The sequence below is a fragment of the Nanorana parkeri genome, unplaced genomic scaffold, assembly GCF_000935625.1.
Source record: "Nanorana parkeri isolate BGI_ZX_2015 unplaced genomic scaffold, ASM93562v1 scaffold525, whole genome shotgun sequence".
Taxonomy (NCBI): domain Eukaryota; kingdom Metazoa; phylum Chordata; class Amphibia; order Anura; family Dicroglossidae; genus Nanorana; species Nanorana parkeri.
The window spans coordinates 244,187-266,927 of record NW_017306793.1 but is presented as its reverse complement, the minus strand read 5'-3'; the positions used below and the strand labels follow the sequence as shown (position 1 = coordinate 266,927).

At 39.5% G+C, this 22,741-nt stretch overlaps 1 protein-coding gene across 1 annotated transcript; it reads right to left on the bottom strand.

Annotated features, from left to right (window-relative positions):
- Positions 1 to 2,550: 2,550 nt before the first annotated feature.
- Positions 2,551 to 21,351, bottom strand: UNC45B (unc-45 myosin chaperone B). The gene is made up of 19 exons (XM_018561464.1): positions 21,175 to 21,351; positions 19,276 to 19,312; positions 18,928 to 19,103; positions 18,438 to 18,527; positions 16,729 to 16,896; positions 16,247 to 16,412; positions 15,569 to 15,739; positions 14,217 to 14,388; positions 12,807 to 13,107; positions 11,054 to 11,148; positions 10,584 to 10,725; positions 10,341 to 10,481; positions 9,846 to 9,973; positions 9,446 to 9,512; positions 9,224 to 9,337; positions 7,869 to 7,984; positions 5,524 to 5,641; positions 4,138 to 4,296; positions 2,551 to 2,811 (listed from the first exon to the last, which is right to left on the bottom strand). The coding sequence occupies exons 1-19, from the start codon at positions 21,349 to 21,351 to the stop codon at positions 2,551 to 2,553; spliced, it is 2,799 nt and encodes a 932-aa protein (XP_018416966.1).
- Between the last annotated feature and the right edge of the window lie 1,390 nt (positions 21,352 to 22,741).

Below are 22,741 nucleotides of genomic sequence, written 5' to 3'. Positions count from 1 at the left end.
AAGGTATTTAATATATATATATATATATAATTTTTTACCATTTTTATGGAAATATTTATACTTAACCTATAGCGCTGTGTTAGCACTTTCACATTTAGAGAAGATACACTACAAAGTAGGACATCCGCAGCTTGCTCTGAGAGGAACAATAGTGATCGTGGCACAATTTCTACCACCTTTCCTTCCCATGGAATGTTTCTCCTGCATGTCAATGTGTAGTGCTCATATGGGTTGTCCTATAAAAAAAATTAAATCAATGCCCATAGCATTCAATCAGTTTCTAGCTCTCATTATCAAATCTTAACTAAACAAAATGAAGAGAGAAGCTGATTGGCTGCCATGGGCAACTGCTCCAGATTCTGTCTGCTACAATTTTGATAAAGTCCCCCCAGTGTGAACAAAGAAAACCACAAAAAATACCAATTCAGTGTTATTACAGATCCACTATATAAACTATACGAATGCTGCCATATTTTGAAATGGGAAAAAGAACCCATCAATATCAACCTCATATCAGCCTTCATAAGAAAACATTATTTTATATATTTTAAAACATTTATATAAATATATTTTTTAAACAAACCTTTAAAACAATAGAAAAAACACCAGTTGCACAAACCTTTAAAACAATAGAAAAAACACCAGTTACTTTCCATCCAGTGTACAAGCTGTAAATAAAGGTATACCATTGGATTAAAAACCCTGTATGCGCTCCCCTTAGCTATTACACCAAAAATCAAATGCAGCATGCTCACCTATTACACTGCCTGGGTTTCCGCTGCGTCACGCATTGTTTATCTTTAATTTTTCTCCTGGCGCCTGTACACAGGCAGGACAACAAACTCTGCAAAGATGAATAGAAGAACCAGACTCAGCTCTCCAATTTATGGTTGCACCTACGCACTGAAAGTAACACTAAACTCAGGAGGTAAATCTTAAAAATACATTTAGTACCTTAACTATTAACAAAAATGTATCTTATATGTGCATCACTCAGCTGTAGATCCTCAAATCATCTCTGAATTCATGCTGACGCTGTCCTTCGGTGGCAGTGGCTACTTTAAAAACACACACAGGGACCATGGGGAACAAATGTAGCCACCCCCCAGAAGGAAGGACAGTGTCAGCACCAATTCAGAGATGACTTGAGTGATGCACCAATGAGATACATTTTTGTTAATAGCGCAATAGAGCACTTGAATGCATTTTTAAGGTTTAACGACTGAGTTTAGTGTCAATTGAAGCATAGAAGCTGGGAAATAAAATAAACAATACTCTGCACAGTGGAAAGTCAGGCAGTCTTGGGACTGTGCTGCATTTGAGGTCTGATTTTCATATAATAGCTAATGTGGGGTGGGGGAGCTTATACAGAGTTTTGTTTTTTTTTTATCCAAAGGGACGGCTGTCCTTTAAAAGACAAATTTACTTTTAGTAGAAATCCATGGCCCTCAGCCCCTATACTTAAACTAACCTATAAAACCACCAGTCAGACCCCTCTGTTGTTTACATCTTCTGGGCCTAAATCTTTTTCAGTGCTGGCCGAGCATTTGCAAGATTATCAGGGTTATTCACAAAAGGGTGAAGAGTTTGGAGAAGGCAGGAGAAGTGAACAATCTAGGACAACATAGCTGAACTGGAAAGTGAGCTGAATTAGAGGATTATTCCAAATCAGGTATATTGTCCTAGATTGTTCACTTCTCCTGCCTTCTCCAAACTCTTCACCCTTTTGTGAATAACCCCCTAAGTGAATAGGGAGGGTAGACTTGTAGCTTTTACTAAACGTGAACTTGTCCTTTAACCATAACTGAAAAGTCCAATTACAGCTGTCCCATGGCAACTGTTTTACTTATGAGACATGATTCATATATAACCACAAAGCTGTATAAGCCAGGTGTCTCTGCACTGAGGAGTGAAATAGAATCATTGTACTAAAAACAAACTCATAGGGGTATATTTATAAAACATTGAATGCAACATTCACCTAACTGCTGGTGACTCAATCAATGTATTTTAAAACACATGCATAAGGAAGGTACAGCTGCAGTAAATGTTTAGAGAACATTACATATGCGGCTTTATAAATATAGCTCATATTGTTGTTGCTAGGCATAACATCCATATTTTGAAGGATAAATATTCAATAACAATTGTATTAATGTTTGTTTTAGTTATATAGTATTTAATGAGGGAAGCCATTTTAGCTGCTGCCTCAGGCCCATTCACATCCCAACACAAGATCATCTCCAGATCAGACAAGATTGTTTCCGGACCCAAAATGCATCCTAATGTATCCCTATGCTATTTCTGGCCTCTGTTCACACCAGCGCAGTCCATTCCAGACCAGACCAGACAAATACTGCTTGTCTCATTTTGTCTGGTCTGGAATGCACTGGAACTGCAGGCAGGTTCACACCATTTTCCAGGCCAGATCTGGTCCGGAAAATGGTGTGAACCTGCCCACTAACAGAATGACCAAGTGTACACTTACTCCATTTCGACCATTCATACAAAAGGAATGCAGCTCTAACTGGGTTTGTGTTATATGAGCACTCAAGAAACAGGCTTAATTAGGTCATAATCTAAGCATTTGACCAGGGCTTCCCTGGCCACAGCAATAATGTGTTCCTTCTTTGGATTCTTCTCCTCTTTTCCAATAACAGTTAGGATCTCCAGCATTTCAGCTTCCACAAGCTTCTTTGCAAGCTCTTTGTCAGCATTTATCAGGTTGTAGGCAATCACAACTCCACGGTGTTGAATCTGTAAGTCCTCATTCAGGCAAAGTCTCTGCAGGATCTCCATCCACTGTGTAGTCTAAAAAAGTATACATATATAAATGGTTTATACAAATAGAAATCCTGTCAGATAGACACTGATCTAACAGCCTTCACTTTCCTGTTTTACTGTTTTAGCAGTTTTACAGTGTTTCTAAATACCACTGCGCAGTCCAAAAGGGACCTAAGTGCACTGGGCAGCAAACCTGGTCAGAAATACCCTTTTTTTCCCATCACTACAAATATTCATGAGGATGCACTGAGAATAGGATTCAACTAAATGTGTATCCTCTTTAAGTTACTATTATAAGGCAAAACCTTTACCAGCTTAATGAATAACCGAACTATAAGGTGCCCCAACATTCCCAAAAAACAAAGTCATTAGCAAGACTTGAGATTCCCACTCCATTGCTGGATGGTCCCAAGTGGTCAAAACACACTGAGGGGGAGTTATCAAAACTTGAGCAGACAAAATCTAGAGCAGTTCCCCATGGCAACCAATCAGCATCTCTCTTCAGTTTGCTCAGGTAAGATTTGAAAATGAGAGATAGAAGCTGATTGGTTGCCGTGCAATTTTGCTCCAGATCTTGTCTGCTTCAGTTTTGATAAATTCCCCCCCTTGTGTTTATAAATTCTTCCAGTGATCTCTGCCATGTCTCTCCATTTTCTCCATTCATGACATGCGGAGGTCCCTTAACTGATATCTTAACTTAACATATAATCACTGGTGATATCATCATTGCTAAACCATGGACTATCAGTGTGAAGCTATGCAATAGTTGCAGTCAAGTTACCGAAGAACTGAGGCCCATGAAAGTAAATACACACTCCTGGGCTATACATTTAAAGGGCACCTTTTCCTTCTCCAAATGCTAGTTGCCTGCCTGTTATGCTGACCCGTAAGCTTCAATTCTGTGTATCATTTACCCAGAAAAAGTACACAGATAATAACCACTGATTTGACTCTGACTTTTCTGATCTCAATAATTGTTCCAGGTCAGTGACTTTGAAAGTATTGATGCTACTAGGTCAGCATAATGGCCAAGTAGGTAGAATTTCAGAAGTAGGTTAGCTATGGCAGACAGATATTACCCTGAAGATAGCTTTTACTTTAGTCAGCATGTTCTCTGTTTTAAATGTTAAACATGATTATTGAATTAGATTTCCTATTTCTGTATATATTTTTTTAGCATTCGAAATTACCTTCAAATTTTTTTTCTGAAGGAGATCTCTGAGTAGCGTGGCTTCTCATTGGTCTATTAACAAATTAATCATCCCTGTTTAAGTTAATTTGTGAGTAAAAAATTCCATATACTCTCATATAAATAAGGTTTTTTAATGTTAGCTTGCGATGAGTTGTGCTTACCACTTGTGTCATCTTGTGGCATAGCGTTTTCTCGGCTGTGGTCAGAACAGCTAGGGTTCCTGCTGCGGCTCTCTGCAGTTTCACTTCATCCTCTTCACCGCACAACAATATTACCAATTTCAAACGATCATTTCCTTCTGCCAAGAACCTTTCCTGGATCTACATGAATGACACCACAAACTAAAGCTGATGGAGATTTTTGTATTTTATTTGCAAATAAATTAAAACTGTAAAGTGGTTTTACACTTTGTGTAAAGAAGTGTAAAAGCCCCTCAAGAGAAAGGTTTATTTCTATTGGTGTGCATTGCACCTGCTAGAAACTCCACCGGAGCATCCAGTTCATATCTCGTATAGATTATTTGTAAACTAAAAGAGATGCATGGATAAAATAAATATGCATTAAAAAAATCAAAGCAATAAGATGATGTGCTAATGCAGAGCAATACTATGAAAGAAATTAGGATTACCGTCAAAACATATTAGTCTCAACACCATGAAGCTCTCTAAAGTGCAACTGAAGCCCAAACTTTTTTCTTTAAATTTGAATAGAGTGGAGAGGAATTAGAACACCCGTTCACCCTCTCTATTTGTCCTGGTGACTGTTTTCACTGAAAGTGAAAGGAAATCCCAAATTTTGGGTTGTCATCAGAACAGCAATAGATGGGAAATCTTCCAATGCGGACACTAGTTCTGGTGACCCTGCTGACTACCAGGGATTTCCCTTTCTTTGAAAGGATTTCCTCTCACTTCCTATTGTGGCTATATGACAGGAAGTCAGGAAAAGCAGTCAGAGAAATCTCCATAATAGGACACAGATGGGAAAAAAAGCTCACAGGGGTTAGAACCCTCCCATAATCTATCCACTAAACTAAACTAAATCTAACTCAAAACATTTTGGCTTCAGTTCTATTTAAGGCTATTATCTTTTATTAAAGAACACAGCGGTACACAATGCAATGTTTCAGTACTTAAAGAGCAGGGTAACCTAGACAAGTTGCATGATGTGCCACTGTGTTCTTAAATAAAAGATAATTGCTAATTCTTGTCAGTCTAAGGATTTGGAACTTCTTGATTCTACCTGCAAATGTGTATTCAGTTTGGAATGAGGCATGAGCACTGCGTTTAAGACTAAGAGACTACAAAAATACCAAGAAATAAATATTTACACTACCCTCATCAATAACCACGTGTTTGGACAGGTGTATGTTTCCAGCATTGTTATATTAAATTGGCATCAGTATTAACTTGAAAGCCCACAGTAGTATCCACCCTTGTATTATGCATGCTATTCCAAGTACATTCCTATTCCCTCCACAAAGATTACAACTCATACTCATGAAGCGATTAATGCCCTAGCTGCTAGTAAAGCATGTCTTTCCCACTTACCTCTTTATTTACTGCCAAGTTGCACATGCATTCAGTGGCAGCTTGACGGATCTGCTCATGATCCTCAAACATGTAATTCTCTATCTCAGGAAGGGCCTTCTCCTTAATGATTTTTGTCCTATACAATAAACATTTAAAAAAGATCACTTAGCTATGTAGAACATTCCTTTTCAACTATTTCATCATTTTTAGCATTCTTAGCAGTTCCCACTATTTACTGTTTGTGAAGGCAGACTTTTTTTTAAGTTAAACGTGAACTTTTTTAGCACCTAGCAGAGTTCCTTGTCTAATCTAAGGAGTAGACAAGTTCCTTGTCTAATCTAGGAGTTAAATCAATCAATAATAGTTGCACTTGGTACCAAACTAATACATTACCAGATTTAGTTTCCAACAGTAATAGAATAGAATTTACTTTTGTTACCCATCAAGTAATAAACCTCATACTGGACATACTCTGTGTACATTATGCGGGATGATCATTTTGTTTATGGTGCCAGATTTTCATGGGGGATTTGAAAGCTATTCCAGGCCTGCAGGGAAATAACATTAATCTAGATTAGTTTTGATCTGCCTCAGGGCCTCCAACCAGATTGATGTGCCTGATATAACTCTGAAAAAAAACGTCCCAGGGGGCAGTTATAAAAGACAGTATGTAGGTTTTTTCGACATCAAAAACATGACACTGATAATTGATGGTGTGAGGCTTTCAGTGCTGAAAACAGGTAAAATAAAATGTCCTGATAACTAACCTTAACCTAAGTCTTAAAGGAGAACTATGAGGTGAGTGGTTTACACTCATCCTCATAGTTTGAGCCGACGTGTGACAATGAAACTGTCACACGTTGGCTCAATAGATCGGGAAGTGAAAGAACACATACTGTTGCTCGCTCACTTCTCGATCATGTCCCTGCAGAGAGCCGTAACTGTCACTGCAGAGGGGAGGGGTTCACAGCCTGCAGAGGGGAGGGGTACAGCTGGCTCTGCCTCTAGATAGGCAGAGCCAGCTGTCACTCACGCAGCTGGGTGGATCTCAACAGTATTGTCGGAATCCGTCCCGGCTGTGGCGGTCTCAGTATACCGCAAGCTGTAGCTCGCAGTAGCTCGCAGTATACTGAGCTTTGGGTCACGGGAGCATGCTAGTTTGTGTCCGCCTGTGACCCTTACGAGAACTATGGGGAAAAACACTTACCCCATAGTTCTCCTTTAAGCTGGCACTTCAGCCTTTTCCAAAATCTCAGTTGGTGAATTTTCAAAGTAACCAGCAATCAATGCAGGGAGGCCATATTGCTTGATCAGGAACTTTTTTTCTCTTTCTAAGTATTCATGCCAATTGTCATTCTAGAGAAAAAAAGTCACTGCTGCAGGGAAGGCCAAACCCTGCTTTTATGCATCAGAACAGTATGTATTACAATGATGTGCAGCAATCACTGACACACATACAGTAGACATGTACATTTTGTTTAACTCCAAATGGAAATTCAGATGAATTTCATTAAATTTTCATGCATCTGCATTTCTTAATTTCCAAAACCGAAACAATCCGAATTTTCGTTTCAAAATTTTGTCTTAATTACATTCAAAAATAAACTAAATCGCACATGTGACTGTTCACTGTTCACAAGCATTTTCAAGGATGTTAGACATAAAAATTGATAAAACACTCTTTAGTTAATCAGATTTTGCCTTTTAGAATTTAACGACACAATTTGGAAAAGCTATTGAAAAAAACGTAGAATCTACATAACAATTAATGAGAAGATCTTTTGTCATGTTATTTGAGATTACGCTATGTTGATCTCCAATGGTTCTGAGCTAAAAACGTTTAATATCCCGCAAAAGGAATAAAGAAAAAACACAAATACAAAATATTTTTTTTTTTGTGGGTTACATGTTTAATGACCACTACGGCCTAACATAACCAGTATGGACTAAGATGACCATTGCAGCCTAAAATAACCAGTACGGACTAAGATGACCAGTACAGACTCAGAGGACCAGTACGGACTAAGATGACCAACTAAAATTATTTTTTAAAAACACCCCAAAAATAATTAATTGAGTTCATTTTTAATTGAAGAACCCCATCCGAATCTGAATAACAAACATTGAACCAAATCGAATATTGGATCAGAAATCTGAAAAATGAACAAAAATTAAATACGAATAGATCTGAAATGAAACAAAACACATTTTTTTGCGGGGTTACATGTCTAAAATACAGTATGAACATCTAGAATTAAAGATAATGATCTGAGACTATTCTTTAATTTTTGAGGCATTTATGTGTTGATGTGAAATATAGAGATTATGATTTCTGGTGCAAAACTACAGAATATAATACCTACCTTAATTTGTCACTTTTCCCAGCAAAGTTGGTCAGGCCTAATAGCGCTTCATAGTTCTGCAAACCATCTTTCTCTGTGTTTAGAAGATTGACCAGGGGGCGTATCACTTCATACACCTGGAAAGATACCAAAATGCTCATAAAGAGTGAACTCTAAAACACATATTTACATAGTAGCCTTTTCTCACCCAGGAATAGTTACATAATTCATTTATAACCTGTTTAAGAAGTATATTTTATAAGAAAGTATAGTTACATAGTTAGGTTGAAAATGACCCATACTTTTCATCCATAATACAAAAATGAATTTTAAAAAACTTTCATATTACAGTTTATGTACAGGTACTTTGGCGTATGTTTGCTATTTGCCGATACATTGCTACAATACCAGTTATGTTGTTTTTGTACTTCCACCCTTGAAAATAAAATTATTTTACAAAAAAAAACTTTCATTTTAGGAACCTGATCCCACAGTTGATTCAAAGGAAGGCAAAAAAGCATGGTCCAATTTGATTTAATTGAGGAAAAAAATACTTGATACCCGGATGAACAATCTACAGTGTCATTGTATAAGAGAATGCTTATCCATAATGATTAATTTAAAGATGAAAGTAGGCAGTTAATTTTTATGTGGAAAATGAGAATGCAAGTTCGGTTTAGTTATCTTCCTATGCACCCTAGTAAACCTTAAAGGAGAATTATGAGGCGAGCGATTTTCACTCAGCCTCATAATCTGAGCCGACCTGTGACATTGAAACTGTCACAGGTCGGCTCAGTAGATCGGGAAGTGAGCGAACACATACCGGTGCTCGCTCACTTCTCAATCTATCCATGCAGAGAGCCATGAATGTCACTCACGGCTCCCTGCAGGGAATCCCCCCCCCCCTCCCCTGTTCGATCCTCCAGCTCTGACTGGCGGAACTGACTGGGGAGGGGGCGGGTACAGCTGGCTCTGCCTCTGGATAGGCAGAGCCAGCTGTCACTCACGCAGCTGGGTGGATCCAGACAGAATTGCCGGGATCCGTTACGGCTGCGGCGTCTCAGTATACCGCGAGCTGTAGCTCGCAGTAGCTCGCAGTATACTGAGCTTTGGGTGACGGGAGGATGCTAGTTTGTGTCCTCCCGTTACCCTTAGGAGCTGTAGCTCGCAGTAGCTCGCAGTATACTGAGCTTTGGGTGACGGGAGGACGCTAGTTTGTGTCCTCCCGTTACCCTTAGGAGAACTATGGGGTAAAGCCCTAACCCCATAGTTCTCCTTTTAAGCTCTCCATCTGCAAGGCTGAATAGTAATTTGCCGACACAGCAGTCAGGGTAAGGAGAATAGATGTAGACATTTGATCCCTTAGCAATACATACCCTTTCTCCTGGGAATGCAATGTCCGGGTTAGATATAGCTGCTATTTTGGCCAGACCATGAGCCGCTTTTGTCTTCCCAACTTCAGAACCTTCCAGAGCCAGTGGAATCATGGCCTGTCAACATAAGGAGCAACAGGTGATATTGCTGAACATCCTTAGTTAAGAAAAGCTATCAAGTGAATCATTTTAATACATAGTGAGGGATGTTATATAGCAATTTACCTTGCCGCCTCCTTGTGCAACAATAGTTCCTCTGTCCTTTGGATCTTCACACAGTGCCAGGAAAACCCTAAAACAGTACAGTGTAAATCAACAGAAACAGCTTCCAACACAAATTTTAACAAAACAAATCTTGTTTTCTCACAAAGCTTGATCTCTGAACTGCTGCAAACATTTAAAGGGAAACTATAATGGTTTACCGGTCAATTTTATTAGTACTTTTGATCAGTTTGCTTTTGACAGATGTTTTCTTTTTTGTTTTCTTTTATTACTATGCATATAACATGCTTGTGTAACTAATAATTCTATACTACCAGGTGCACCAATGAGCTATAGAGAAAATTAGTATTTATATCTGTACTACTTTAGTAGTAAATATAACTTGTGTTCTAGATGATATTACCTGGCTAGCTGCTCTTTTGTTTGATCTGTAAGGATAGAGTTGTCTGCTTTCACCATGCAAGCAAGGGTGGAGATCACATCAGCCTTCAACAGTCTCTTGACTCGTTTGGTCACAAAGTCTTTTTTATCCTAGCAGAACACATATGAAAAATCATATATTTGTAACATAGAATAGACAGTTGACTCAAGCCAAATGGCCAGATACTGGACAGAACCAAGTACTGTATATAACAATATTTGTCTTAGTAAAAGAACCACTTTGTGATAAAGTGTGGTTAATATTCAGATCTGCAATTTAGTTTAATTCATTCAATAAGTGCTGGTATAGAATATTCTGTACAGGTAATGCCCTAAATGTGGCATGGCCCTGGGTAACAAGGATTTTTCGGTTAGAAAATTCCCAGAAAATTAAAAATGTTGTCCCAGTTGGGTGCAAGAAAACACGCATTGTCCATTATCTGTTTTACAATGTTCCATTCTCCAATATAAGACTTACCTTTGGGTGTTGTTCAGGTACATGTTGCTTTGAGAATTTGGCCAACTGTACCAATTCAGGAATAGCCTCCTTCACATCATAACTGTTTGTACAGTTGACCAGAGTAGTTGCCACTGAGTACAAGACTGTCTTATCACTTGTCTGTATGAGTGAAAACAGAGATGTCAGATACTCTGTATATAGCAATAATTAATATTATTAATGAAGAAATAGCATATCCAATCCACACATAGCTGTACAAACCTTAGATAGTTCAAACATGGCCTGCAGAGATTGTTCATCTTCAACAAAATCATCCTTCACATCAGCATCTAAAGTCAGATAAGCCAAGCCTTCAACTGCCCACTTCTTCGTTTGAATGTCAATGCTGGGATTACATAGCCACCTACAAAGAGACACCATCCACTTTGCAGGTGAGAATGGAAAAGACAACCAGACACTACATACAACAGATTTTATGCAAATTGCTTAACAACTGTTTGCCAAGTATTATTATTTAACTAGAACAAGTCAATATAAATATAAGCAGTATATTGTGCATACAAAATATATTAAAAGGTTTTATTGGAAAAATATTTTGTAGTCTTCTTGGAAACAGGTGACAGCTTTAACACAGCTTTTATACTGCAGACACTTATATTTTGCAATGAATAAACATGAATGATAAAAAGATTGATATTTTATAGGGATTGCTTTTTAAAATAGGTACTTACTTCCTGCATTGTTTAGCGAGTTTGTCAGTAGATCCCTCAGCAAACTGCCTTAAAGCATAGTCTGTACCCCCAGCTGATCCTAGTTTGCAAAGACCCTGCAAATCAAGAGTCAAACAAATTGAATAAGACACCTAAAGGGGAATTTATCAAGCAAGTTTTCAAAATAATATATCTAGTGCAGATCTGGTTGCTTATTACTTAGGGTATGAGTTATAATGGCTTTTCTTGTGTTTGAAACACATGGACCTGCATCTGATCAAGGCCATGTTTTATATTGGCACAGAGTTACTTTTGATCTGCAGAGGGAGGAATTTATTAAATGATCTTCAGTCTTGTAAAACATATTTGGGGGTGATTTACTAACCTAAACACACGCACGCACCAGGTGTGTGTGATTTTCACACAGCAAAACGTATTTATCAACCAAAAAGTCTCTAAAAGCATATTTCCACTAATGCCATATATGGAAAAATCATGCACATGATGCATATATAATGCTGCTTCACAGTTTAGACAAAAATGGTTAGCTAATGCATTTACATTCCTGCATTCATCAACGCAAGCAACATAACATAGAGCTAATTTACACCACATTACCTTGAAATTCATTGCAGGGCTTTGCACAACACACCTGCTGGGTGTGTACACACTACAAAGGTGTTTCGATTCCTCCCATAGATCATGCTGGGAGGGAACACACTACAGAGGTGTATACACGTTCATGGTGTGTTTATAAGGTTAGTAAATCAACCCCATTTGTCTCATTGCTCCTGTTGTGCACAGCCTGAAGTCAAGCAAAATGGATAACTCTCTGACAAAAAGAAACATCCATATACTTACATAATACGAAAAAACAAGTGTATCCATAGACCATATCAGTAAACTTGCCCAATATGATAGCCCAAAGGAAACACTAATAGAGAACCAGTTCACATCCAGCAGCTGCTCAAAATTGCAGACTGTTTTGGCCATTATCCGACGCCCAGCTTCCTGAATGGCCTGGAAGTCGGCTCCATGCTGTTTGGCTAGCTCGATGCTGACTGGCTGGGAAGCTGGCTTCCTGGCCAATCAGCATGGAGCCAACCAAACAGCATGGAGCTGGCTTCCTGACCAATCAGGAAGCCGGGCAGCAAGTCATCACCTGCCGCCCGGCTTCCGTGATCTCTTATCTTTAACCTTCTGCCTGATTTTAGTTACTGACTTGATTGCTGTCTGACCTGCCCTTGGATTTCCCTTGTCATGAATGCTACTTACCTCCGTCACCAATTCCAGCCAGAACTTCTAACCAAGATTCTACTTGCATAATATGTCCCTCACTGTCAACGTGTTGCTGACCTCTACTAGTTCTTGACTTTGACTCTGCTTACAATTTGGTGCTTCGACCCCAGCCTGTGACCTGGCACTGCCTGTATCTGAACCTAGTACATCCTCTGTGCATTACCAGCTGTAAAGCTGCTCATCTGATAAGAGCACTCCAGAGTTCTAGCCACTATTTCCTGCATCTGGGATCTAGTGCCCTTTAACCACCTTGGCAGGCCCTGTCTTAGCTTTCAGGGCTGCCCAGTTGGGAATTGTCCAACAGGTCACCTACTAGCATGCACTGTTTGAGGTTGGGGCAACTCTTAGAAGTGAGTCAATGTTAAGCACCTACACTTATATATACTGTGGATTGTTGGAAGTCACATACTGGACACAGTAATCAGAGATATTAGCATAAAAGAAAGGGCATGATTTCAGTTCTGCTCATACTCACCACCAAAGCACGGATCTTAATCTTTTCATTCTTTGTTTTCTTGTAAATCTCTTTTAACATAGACACTCCATTAGTAATGATGAAAGAGGCGCGGCTGAATTTTGTTGAGGCATGAATGAGAGCTTCCACTGCAACCAGTTGGTCTATCTCATTTTCCGATGCTGTCAGTGCAACCATCATTTCCATGACACCCTGAAGCCCAAGCAATTTGTTTCCAAGGTCAAATGGTCCCTGCAGGATACCTGACACAGTTTGTATGGCATGCAGGTTCTTCTCCATATTCTTTGGGTCAAAGTTACCACTGAGAAATGTAACAAATGTTTGTCATAAGGATAAAGAAAGAGACAGAAAAATGGAGAGACAATATGAAATATTTCACAATTTGAAATATGTACCATGTACCCTCTGGTGTGGCCCACCCGTATCTCAAATAGCTTTTGGCATACATATTTTTTAAGCATATTTAACCATACCTTATATCAGAGGTTGCTAAATGGAGGTACCATATCTATACCAACTGGGGGTATAGAAACCAAAGGATGAGGATACAGGCCTGGATCTATTCATAATTTTTAAATTGTTGCTAAATTAGATTAACTATCACATGTATCAATACAGATTGAGATGGCAAGGTTTTAAACCAATCAGGATTCAATCACTCAACACAGATGTCTTCCCACTTCCCAGTATTTCCAGGTGATAAGTTAGTGCAGTCAAAATTAACATTGTCATTAACACTACCTTGATTCCATGTTTTGAATTCACAAAAACAAAAAATATTGATTGTAGCTAACTTGTGTATTTGTGTTTTGCCAATTTCTATTAATAATATGGTAAAAATCCTTATGATTTTATTGCATTCATTCTGTTCCCAACTATCAATATGTATAAAGTACAACATCTTATTGATATCTTCTAAAGTCATACTTGTAGCCAATAGGACTGTTGAAGATGACAAAAGTCTGGCAAAAGTGGTATGGGGGTCATATTTTTCCAATCCATTGGCGATCTGAAATTGTACAAAGTTTAACAACCCCTTCCTTATGTATTTAAAATAACTAAACATCTGATCAGATTTGTTTTAGATGCAGTATGGTATGCTATCTGGTAAGACTGTGTACTGTTACTTTAAAATCTACTTATAAAAAGCAGAAGAAAACTTTGCATGTATAACCCTTGGGGTACATGTACAATTGGTTTGTATCTGGTAGGTTTGCTGTGATAATCACCCCCGGTCTGCAGAGCTCAGCCGTTTAGCTGCCACTCGCCGCCATGCTCAGGCCACGCCCCCTTACCTTCATGTTTTAATAATCTTTTCTTCAACCGGAATCATAAAAACCAAAAGAACATTTGCAGCTTTAATCACTGACTTTTTAAAATTATTTTGTAAATTATTGTTATTTTACTTACGTTATGTACTCCTCACATATTACACGGAAGTTGTCTCTTTCAGGGTCACAGCGCAGATCGTCATATAGCTTATTCACAAGAATAGAAGCATTTAAACGGGTATTCACTGTTAGTGGGAGGCTATTTGGCAATTCTTGGATTTGCCCCAAAACCTTTAAAATTTTCTTCAATCCTGTCAGAAAAATAAAATTCCTTTATATATTCAACTCTGATCACGGACAACCTCACTATCTCGGTTTTCCAAAGAGTTACATTTATTTTCCCTTTACAGGTTTTTTTTTTATGATGTCTTTCTATGTGTATCCTTAGTGGTGGCTAAAAGAGGGGATTGTACAAACTTTGACAAACATACAGAGAAGGACAGTATTTATGTAGTAATTCTATGTCATAGGTGCAATTTTATATAACTAGTATGAAAATGCTATAAAATGTTTGTTTAAGAACTTTTAAAACACACAATTAAATAAAATTTATCAAAAACCATTATAGCTTGCCTATGATATTTTGAAGCATAAATCTTAAAGGAGAACTATGAGGTGAGTGCTTTTCACTCATCCTCATAGTTCTAGCCGACCTGTGACAATGAAACTGTCACAGGTCGGCTCAGTAGATCGGGAAGTGAGCCAACCCATACCGGCGTTCGCTCACTTCTCGATCCTGTCACGGCACAGAGCTCTGTCAGGGGAGGGACTGGATTCCCCCCTCCCCTGTCCGATCCTCCAGCGCTGACTGGCGGAACGGACAGGGGAGGGGGCGGGTACAGCTGGCTCTGCCTCTAGATAGGCAGAGCCAGCTGTCACTCATGCAGCTGGGCGGATCCAGACATAATTGTCGGGATCCGTTTCAGCTGTGGCGTCTCTGTATACCACGAGCTACAGCTCGAGGTAAACTGAGCTTAGGGTGACGGGAGGACGCTAGTTTGTGTCCTCCCGTTACCCTTAGGAGAACTATGGGGAAAAGCCCTAACCCCATAGTTCTCCTTTAATCCTAGTTTTCATATTGCATTTTTCTTTTACATTTGTCTTTGTTCCTTCATCAACTAATTTAGTCAGTTATTAATTTATTCAACATTTGAATAAATCATGTCCTTTTTAAAAAAAACATTAGATTAATATAAGAACTATCTCTTAGTTGTGGCACTCTAATTTGAAATATACAATTCTATAAACAATTATAGCAAATTAACAATTATTTAGAATACAAATGTTACTTTTACTACAATCTAAAAAAGGAAAGAAAAAGCTAGAAAAATGATTTGAGACAAAAAATAAATTAGTGTGATGAATTGTATAATGTTTTATTAAAACCACAGTTTCACTTTATTTTGAGAGTTTGAAAATGTTTATTTTTACCTGCATCAACCACAAATAGAGATTTGGAGTTGTCTTTATTCTTCAGGTCTCTGCGAGGGATGTTTTTATTGAGCAGATTCAGAGCCTGATCCCTGCCATGTCCAGAGACTTTCTTACTAACAAGCATCTCCAACAAGTGGGTGGTGATCGTATGGAGGTCCTTCCTGCTGTCTGCGACAAGACAAAACACATAGATAACCATAAGTTACCATATTAAAATAAAGGATACAACAACAGTTGATAATCTTTGATTACAAAGTGAAACTTGATCAGACAATGGAAGGGGTAAAAATTAGAGAGCTGGAGAATACTTCAACCTACGACCAATCCAAGCGTTGTTTCTTCTTAAAGAAAAAACTACCTCTATAGCTGACCATATATGTCACAAACACATTGGATAATCTTCTTCAGATTTGCCAACAACTAGTACATGGGCCCTTGACTGGATTGTTCAGGCAGGTTTTCACTTTTTTTTTGATGAATCTGATGGGGATTGTACAGAGATGGCCTATTCAGATTCCAACATGTATGGCCAGTTTAAGAGGCTGTGTTCTGTGTACTGTTTATTTGTATGTTCCCAAACACCTAGAACGCTTCTCTTGAGTGCATATAATGTAGGCTACATTGGTTCTAACTGGATGTGAGTCATATTATATCCAGATTTGCCAGAGTTCTTACCTAAAACCAAAGCCTCTTCTTTCCCATGGTCTTTTCGATCTTCTCCTGTCAGAGAGTCCACAATGTTCTGTATCAGGTTGCATGTAGCTATAGCAATTTCTTCATTATCTACTGCCATAATGCTGCAGATTTTATTAATGCCCACAAGATGTAGGATAGCTGTAGCCTAAAGTACAAAAAGATGTAATGTTTGAAAAACAGGAAAATCCACATGCTTTCAAAAATCTCCTGTTATACATTTCCCTTACTTCCTGACATGTTGTTTCCAGGACAGGAAGTGGGGGGAAAGCTCCCCATCATGGCCACAAAGATAAAAAATATGTATTTGACTGGAGACACACATTCTAATAAATAATAAATTCCTTTGGCACCAAGTTCCATGCATGTACCATGGACAATACAAAATATAAAGTTTGACAGATCTCGACTTGCTATTTACATAAGTGGAAAATTACAAGCTTCAAAAGATGAGAGATACATACTCTTGCCCTGTGGCCAGTACACATGCCGGAAAAGGTCCTCACTGCAGAAAGAATCAGCTCTGGGTCTTTGGTATCCACCAATTGCATTAGAAGGTTCACACCATTGTTCTGGAAAATTCTCTCAGCACCTGCATCCTCCCTGCCTAGAACGATCAGATTGTTGACAGCCTGCAAAAAGAATGTGCAAACATTAAAAGGTGACTATGCAATAGCATTCAATGTTTCCAGCTTTACAGACAAAGCCAAATGTTTAGGACTCTACAGCATGCAGTGGCCAAAATGCTGTCCATGGCCCACATGTGGCCCACCAACTCTGTGCCTGGCCCATTATGTGCTGGGCTGGGTCTGCCACCTGCTGGGCACCAGAGGCTAGCAAAGTGACAGCGGTATTTTTCTGCTGAAACATATTCCAGCACCCGGGAAATAAAATAAAGGCTGTACTGTTTCATGCAGTATTCTTCAACCAAACAGTACAAGTAAAGTCCCTGCCTCTTTGGGGAGAGTGAGAGTTCCATGGGAGCATGTAATAAGGTAAGTAACCACTGACCACCAATGCTGGGGGGTTACATTTTGCTGTGTCAGCTTGGCAACTAATCTGCTACTTGTTGTTTTATAAACATATGTGTCACAGTTAATCAGCTGAGCTGTTGTGTTAGTTGTAGTTCTACTAACATGTGCTCTGTTCCTACCTTGCTCTTGGTCTAGCAACTTTAGACATCACCTGATCCCACCTGCTTATTGTTGTAGCAGCTTTTTAGCCAATCAGTGTTGTACCCTTCTCCCCCCTGTCAGCTTTTGGTCAATCAAAGTGGTTCATTCCTGTCACTTACTTTATCTAAACTCGGTTGCAGCTCACAGCTTGCTGCCCTAGCATCACTTTTAGAAGCTAGCTGCCATGCCCCTGGTACACCTTCCTGCTAGCCAGCCTGTATCCCCCAATGCTTCCTGTGCACAGACTTCTGGTGCCCTGGTTATCCGAGTCTGCTGCCCATCCTGACCTCTGGTTTGTTCCTCGTTATTTATGTTTGCCACCTGTCATGACCTCTTTTTGTTCCTGGTTATACTGTTTCTGCTGCCCATCCTAACCTCTGGCATGTTCCTGGTTATCCATGTCTGCTGTCAACTCCAAACTCTGCCTTGCTCCCAACCATCCATGCCAAAATCAGCCCTGACCTCTGGACTGTTCTTAAAGACCTCTGACTTGTGGTCTGTGATGCTTGAACAGGGTGAACCCAGACGTCACGACTTGGGGTCAGCATGCAGCTAAGCCTGAACTGCCATCAGAGGGTCTCTTGGGGATCCCACATCTCCAGCTCTCATATGGGACCATCCTGTTACTTCAGGGAATCCTGATCCTACTTCCAGGCTTTATCTATTCCAGCTTCCTAGACCTCCCTCTTCTACTGTACTCCCATGTGGTTCTTACTCTGCAGGCCCAGCTCCATGATCTAACCTGCTTTGTGGTACTGTCCTCTACCATAAACCAGTTGTCAGCCTACACTTTCATTGTTAGTCTATAATACTTCTTTGGGGTATCCGTTACTGTTTAGCTAGAGGATTCACACCAGTGTAGTAGGCATTTGGGATGTTAAATAACACTGGTTTAATAGTGCTGGTGGTTATTATTGAAGTTGCTGGGACCAGTGCTGGTAGTTATTAATGTTGCCACCAACACAGGGATTTATAATTGCAGCAATTTTTTCTTTTACCTTCTCTCGTTTTTCTTTTTCACTGTTTGGATCCAGTAGAATCTCAAACATCTTCTCAACACGAGAGTCAGTGGAGAACTGAACATGAAGCTGTGGGAAGTAAGAAATAAAAGAACAACGTGATTAGATAGTAGCACACGATTTATGTTGATTATTTAATTTCAGGCTTATTTAGTAGAGAACAGTGTAAAGTGCAGCATGCAGTAACCCATAGCAGTCAATCAATTTCTTCTTTTATTTAACCTAAATCTGACTGGTTGTTTTGAGTTACTTTACTTTGAACATTATTATTTCTCTTTGCACTGCTTTGTTGAGTAAGCTAGGCATGCACATTCTAGCAAAACATAATATATTGCTTTAAGATACGTAGAACTATCAATTATATATTTATTAGACAAGGTTTACCACATTGTAATTTGAGTATACTAATATGGCAAACATTATATTGTATTAAAGTGTGGTGCTGTAGCATGTATGGTCTTGGTCTTACTTTTTCCTGAATATTGCTACCCAGACGGTGCAGAGTCTCTAAGAAGGTCTTATTCTTTGGCTCTAGTGTTGCACATCTCTGAACATCCTTATATGCTTGGTCCAGCTTCCCCAGTTTCTCCAGAGCCTGGCAGCGTCTGAACAGGGCTTTTATGTCTGATGCATCGACATCAATAGCTAAAATTGAACAAAACACTTGTGTAATTTCTTAGTGTTTGACTTTTCTGTTAACACTACATCATGGCCTGTTGATTAGTTACATCTCCCAATTCAAATGTTTAGTGAAATTATGGTTTACAGATATAAGGCAGTCTAGCAAAACATTGTGTTACTTTATTACACTTCTTACCTTTAGTTGCATCTGAGGCTGCCTGAACATAATTTTCCTATGTAAGGAGAAGAAAAAAAAGTCAGTCCATTAAAACAAGAAGAAAGGAAATGGATGCTGGGTTTAGTGATTATTCTTTGTCAGCACAAAGTCACACAATACGCATTAGGCTAAATTCACAACGAAAGGGTAAAGATTTGGTTTATCCATGTTTCACACTTTCTTTGGACATTTAAAAAAAAGAAGTATCCATATCCTGTTGTGTAAGCTCTGTCTATACAGTAGTATATACATAGTTATGAGTAGAATACATAAACATGACAGCAACATTGCTTACTCTGTTTCTTCTAAGACCAGACTTGTATGCCATGTCATCCCACTACAGACTACACAACAGTAATGATTGCAATCTCAGTTATACTGCCAGGAACCAATATCATCTATAATTCCTTGCGACAGCATAACAAAATTAATTGATCCAGGGGCACCTATGAACACGTGATTCCAAAATATTTTTATTTACATTGCACCAACATTCCCTTTTGAAATCAGTGTAAAAACAAAATAAGCATACAAGGATTAACATAGTATACTAGAGAAAGAAGCAGATGCAAGGAAAGCACTGCTGAGCTTGCAGTATGAAGGACTGTGAGAAATGACAATTTCTGTACAATCTCCTCATCCGCACATCCTGCATCTGAAATTGGAGAGGGTGTGGGATCTTGAGAGTAAACATCTATGGGACATTGGACTAGTTGAGGCATATCAGAGGGCGAAGCAATTAGACAGGTTGCAAATCCTCACCCAGTAACAATTGTTTTGGTCTGCCACTGATAAACTCGAGACAACCGTGACTGCAGCTTGCCTCTCCCACAAAGTAACACTCATGAAACAACAAATTATGTTTAGGGACCAGGCGGTTCACATAGATACCTCAGGGAGGTTGGATTTGCATATCTAACGGTCCTTTGATGTCAATGGCGGCCTAAACTCCTTGCACTTTCTGCAGAGTCCTGCCTTAGGCATGGTGTTCCGGAAGAACCCATGGATGCTGATTACTTACACAGCCTGTCTGGTCTGTTTGATCATTGATCCAACTGGACAAATTCCTCGTTAAGTTTTTGCATGAGACAACAGAACAGTAAAATTGTCATTTAAAATCCTTTTTTTTTCTGGGTCCAGGGCAGCTAAGATCTTACATATGCACAGAATATCTATCTAAAACCAAAATGGGATCATCTTTTGTTAAAAAGGAAAAAAAAATCTGTCAATATAAATAATACATTAACCTAACTTAACCAAATCTATTGTGTAGCTAGGGCTTCTGTTATGGTTTAAAGTTGAACTTCAGAGTCCAGCCCAAACGTTCATTTTTTTTATTTGGTGTGGATGTGTTAGAATGTGTCAGATTTTTGTAGGTCTCTGTTATGCTGTGAATATTTCCCTTCACTTCCTGTTGTGCCACCAACAGGGACACAGACAGTATCAAAAACTAGGTATAGGGGGAGATAAAGAGGCTATATTACTTACCTTAACCCACGCTATGGCAGGCTCTGGCATTCTGCTCTTGCCCCTGGTGCTCCTGGTGGTGGGCAGCTCTATAGTGTCATTACATACAATGCAGAGCTAGTAGCAGGGCTAGATTGTGACTGCAATCGGAAGCACCTTAGAGAGGAAACTTCACGTGACCAATCGCACAATTGTACAGAGCCTGCTGGAGCGAGCAATCAGGTAAGTATTTCTTGTCTACACCTAGACAAAAAACAAGCATCTAACCCTTGCAGTGTGGGGGTGCCCCACTGCAAGGGTAGTTTTTTCTTGTGTCGGGAGTTGGGTTGAATATAAATTCTATCCTTTAGCCACTCTATTGAGAATTAGAATGAATGGCTGTAGTTCTTGTTTGGGTTTCTTATAACACACCTTTTTAAGGTAACAGGCTGATCTGTTACGATACAAAAGAGCCTGCAGTTTCTTATCTTTAGCAAGCTTTAAGGCTTTGCTGTAGCAGTCAATAGCCTGGACAAAATCGTTTTCCTTGAAAAACGTATTTCCATCTTCTTTCAGCTGAATTGGATCTTCCATCTGCAAAAAATACATAAAACCAAAATAAATACATTGATGTAGTACCTTTAATGATACACATTAGAGTCTATCTAGCATTTCCTAACACAAGCCACCAGATGGGGCTGACTTTGCAGGACAAAACAGGAATATCCACCAGCTGTACAATGACAGCAAGGCCACATGTACACATTAAAAGAGAACTATGGAGTAAGTGTTTTCCCACATAGTTGACCGCCTCGCCAAAGCCGGGATGGATCCCGACATTACTGTCGAGATCCACCAAGCTGCATGAGTGACAGCGGGCTCTGCCTATCTAGAGGCAGAGCCAGCTGTACTCACCATGTCCGTTCCTCAAGTCATCGCTGGAGGATCGGAGAGGGCAGGGGGGGAATCCCTGCGGGGAGCGATGACTGACAGTCACCTCTCACTGCAGGGAGATGATGGAGAAGTGAGCGAGCGCCGGTATGTGTTCGCTCACTTCCCGATCTATTGAGCTGACATGTGACAGTTTCATTGTCACACGTCGGCTCGAACTATGAGGTTGAGTGATTTTCAGAAATGAAGAACTCCAGAACTTCAAGGGTTAAGTGCTTGTTTGTGTTTGGTGCAAAAATAAAAAAGTTATACTTACCTGATCCTCAGAGCTGGGTAGCTGTTAGAACAGTCCTTCCAGCCTCTCTCTCCCTCTGCTCCAGCGGTCTCAGGTTCTATCATGTTCAATACACTGGGGGGAATTTATCAAAACTTGGCCAGACAAAATCTGGAGCAGATTTGCATGGCAACCAATCAGCTTCTCTGTCTCATTTTCAAATGCTAACTGAGCAAACTGAATAGAGATGCTAATTGGTTGCCATGCACAGCTGCTCCAGATTTTGTCTGCTCCAGTTTTGATAAATTCCCCCACTCCCCACTGGAACGTAGGAGGAGAGAGGCTGGAGTGCTCTAACAGCCAGCCAGCTGTGAGATTCAGGTGAGTATAACTTTGTTATTTTTGCACCTAGATGAAAATCAGCACTTAAGAACTTCTTTTCCTCCGGGGTTCTTCTTTAAGATACATACTATGTTTCTAAATGCACCTGGAATCATGTAATACTTTGCTATGACTTATGACTAAGTGCACACTTAGATATTTAGCAGCATCTATTTGTATTCAGTCTAGTGGCAATTATAAAAACAAGATTTTTCTGCATCCTAGGAGCGCTTAGGCTAGTTTTACACGGCTCAATGCATGTAAACGCAGCTGAACTCAGGAAAATCTAAACTGGTGGTTGTCAACTGGTGGGTCGCAATCCTGTGTTCAGTGGGTCGCCACGTGCGTTCCACTGCACTAGGTGAGAGGCTCCTCTGCCTCCCCGTAGCGCAGCACTGTCAGTTCTTGCACCAAGCAGCCATTCAAAATATGCTACCCATTGCCAAGTGTCAG

Coding starts and splice junctions, on each gene's coding strand:
- UNC45B (XM_018561464.1), bottom strand. CDS start 21,351: ATGTATTTTTTGCAGATGGAAGATCCAATTCAGCTGAAAGAAGATGGA. Junction 13,108..14,216: donor ATATGTGAGGAGTACATAAC/GTAAGTAAAATA, acceptor TACATTTCTCAG/TGGTAACTTTGACCCAAAGA. Junction 10,482..10,583: donor CCATGTTTGAACTATCTAAG/GTTTGTACAGCT, acceptor TCACTCATACAG/ACAAGTGATAAGACAGTCTT.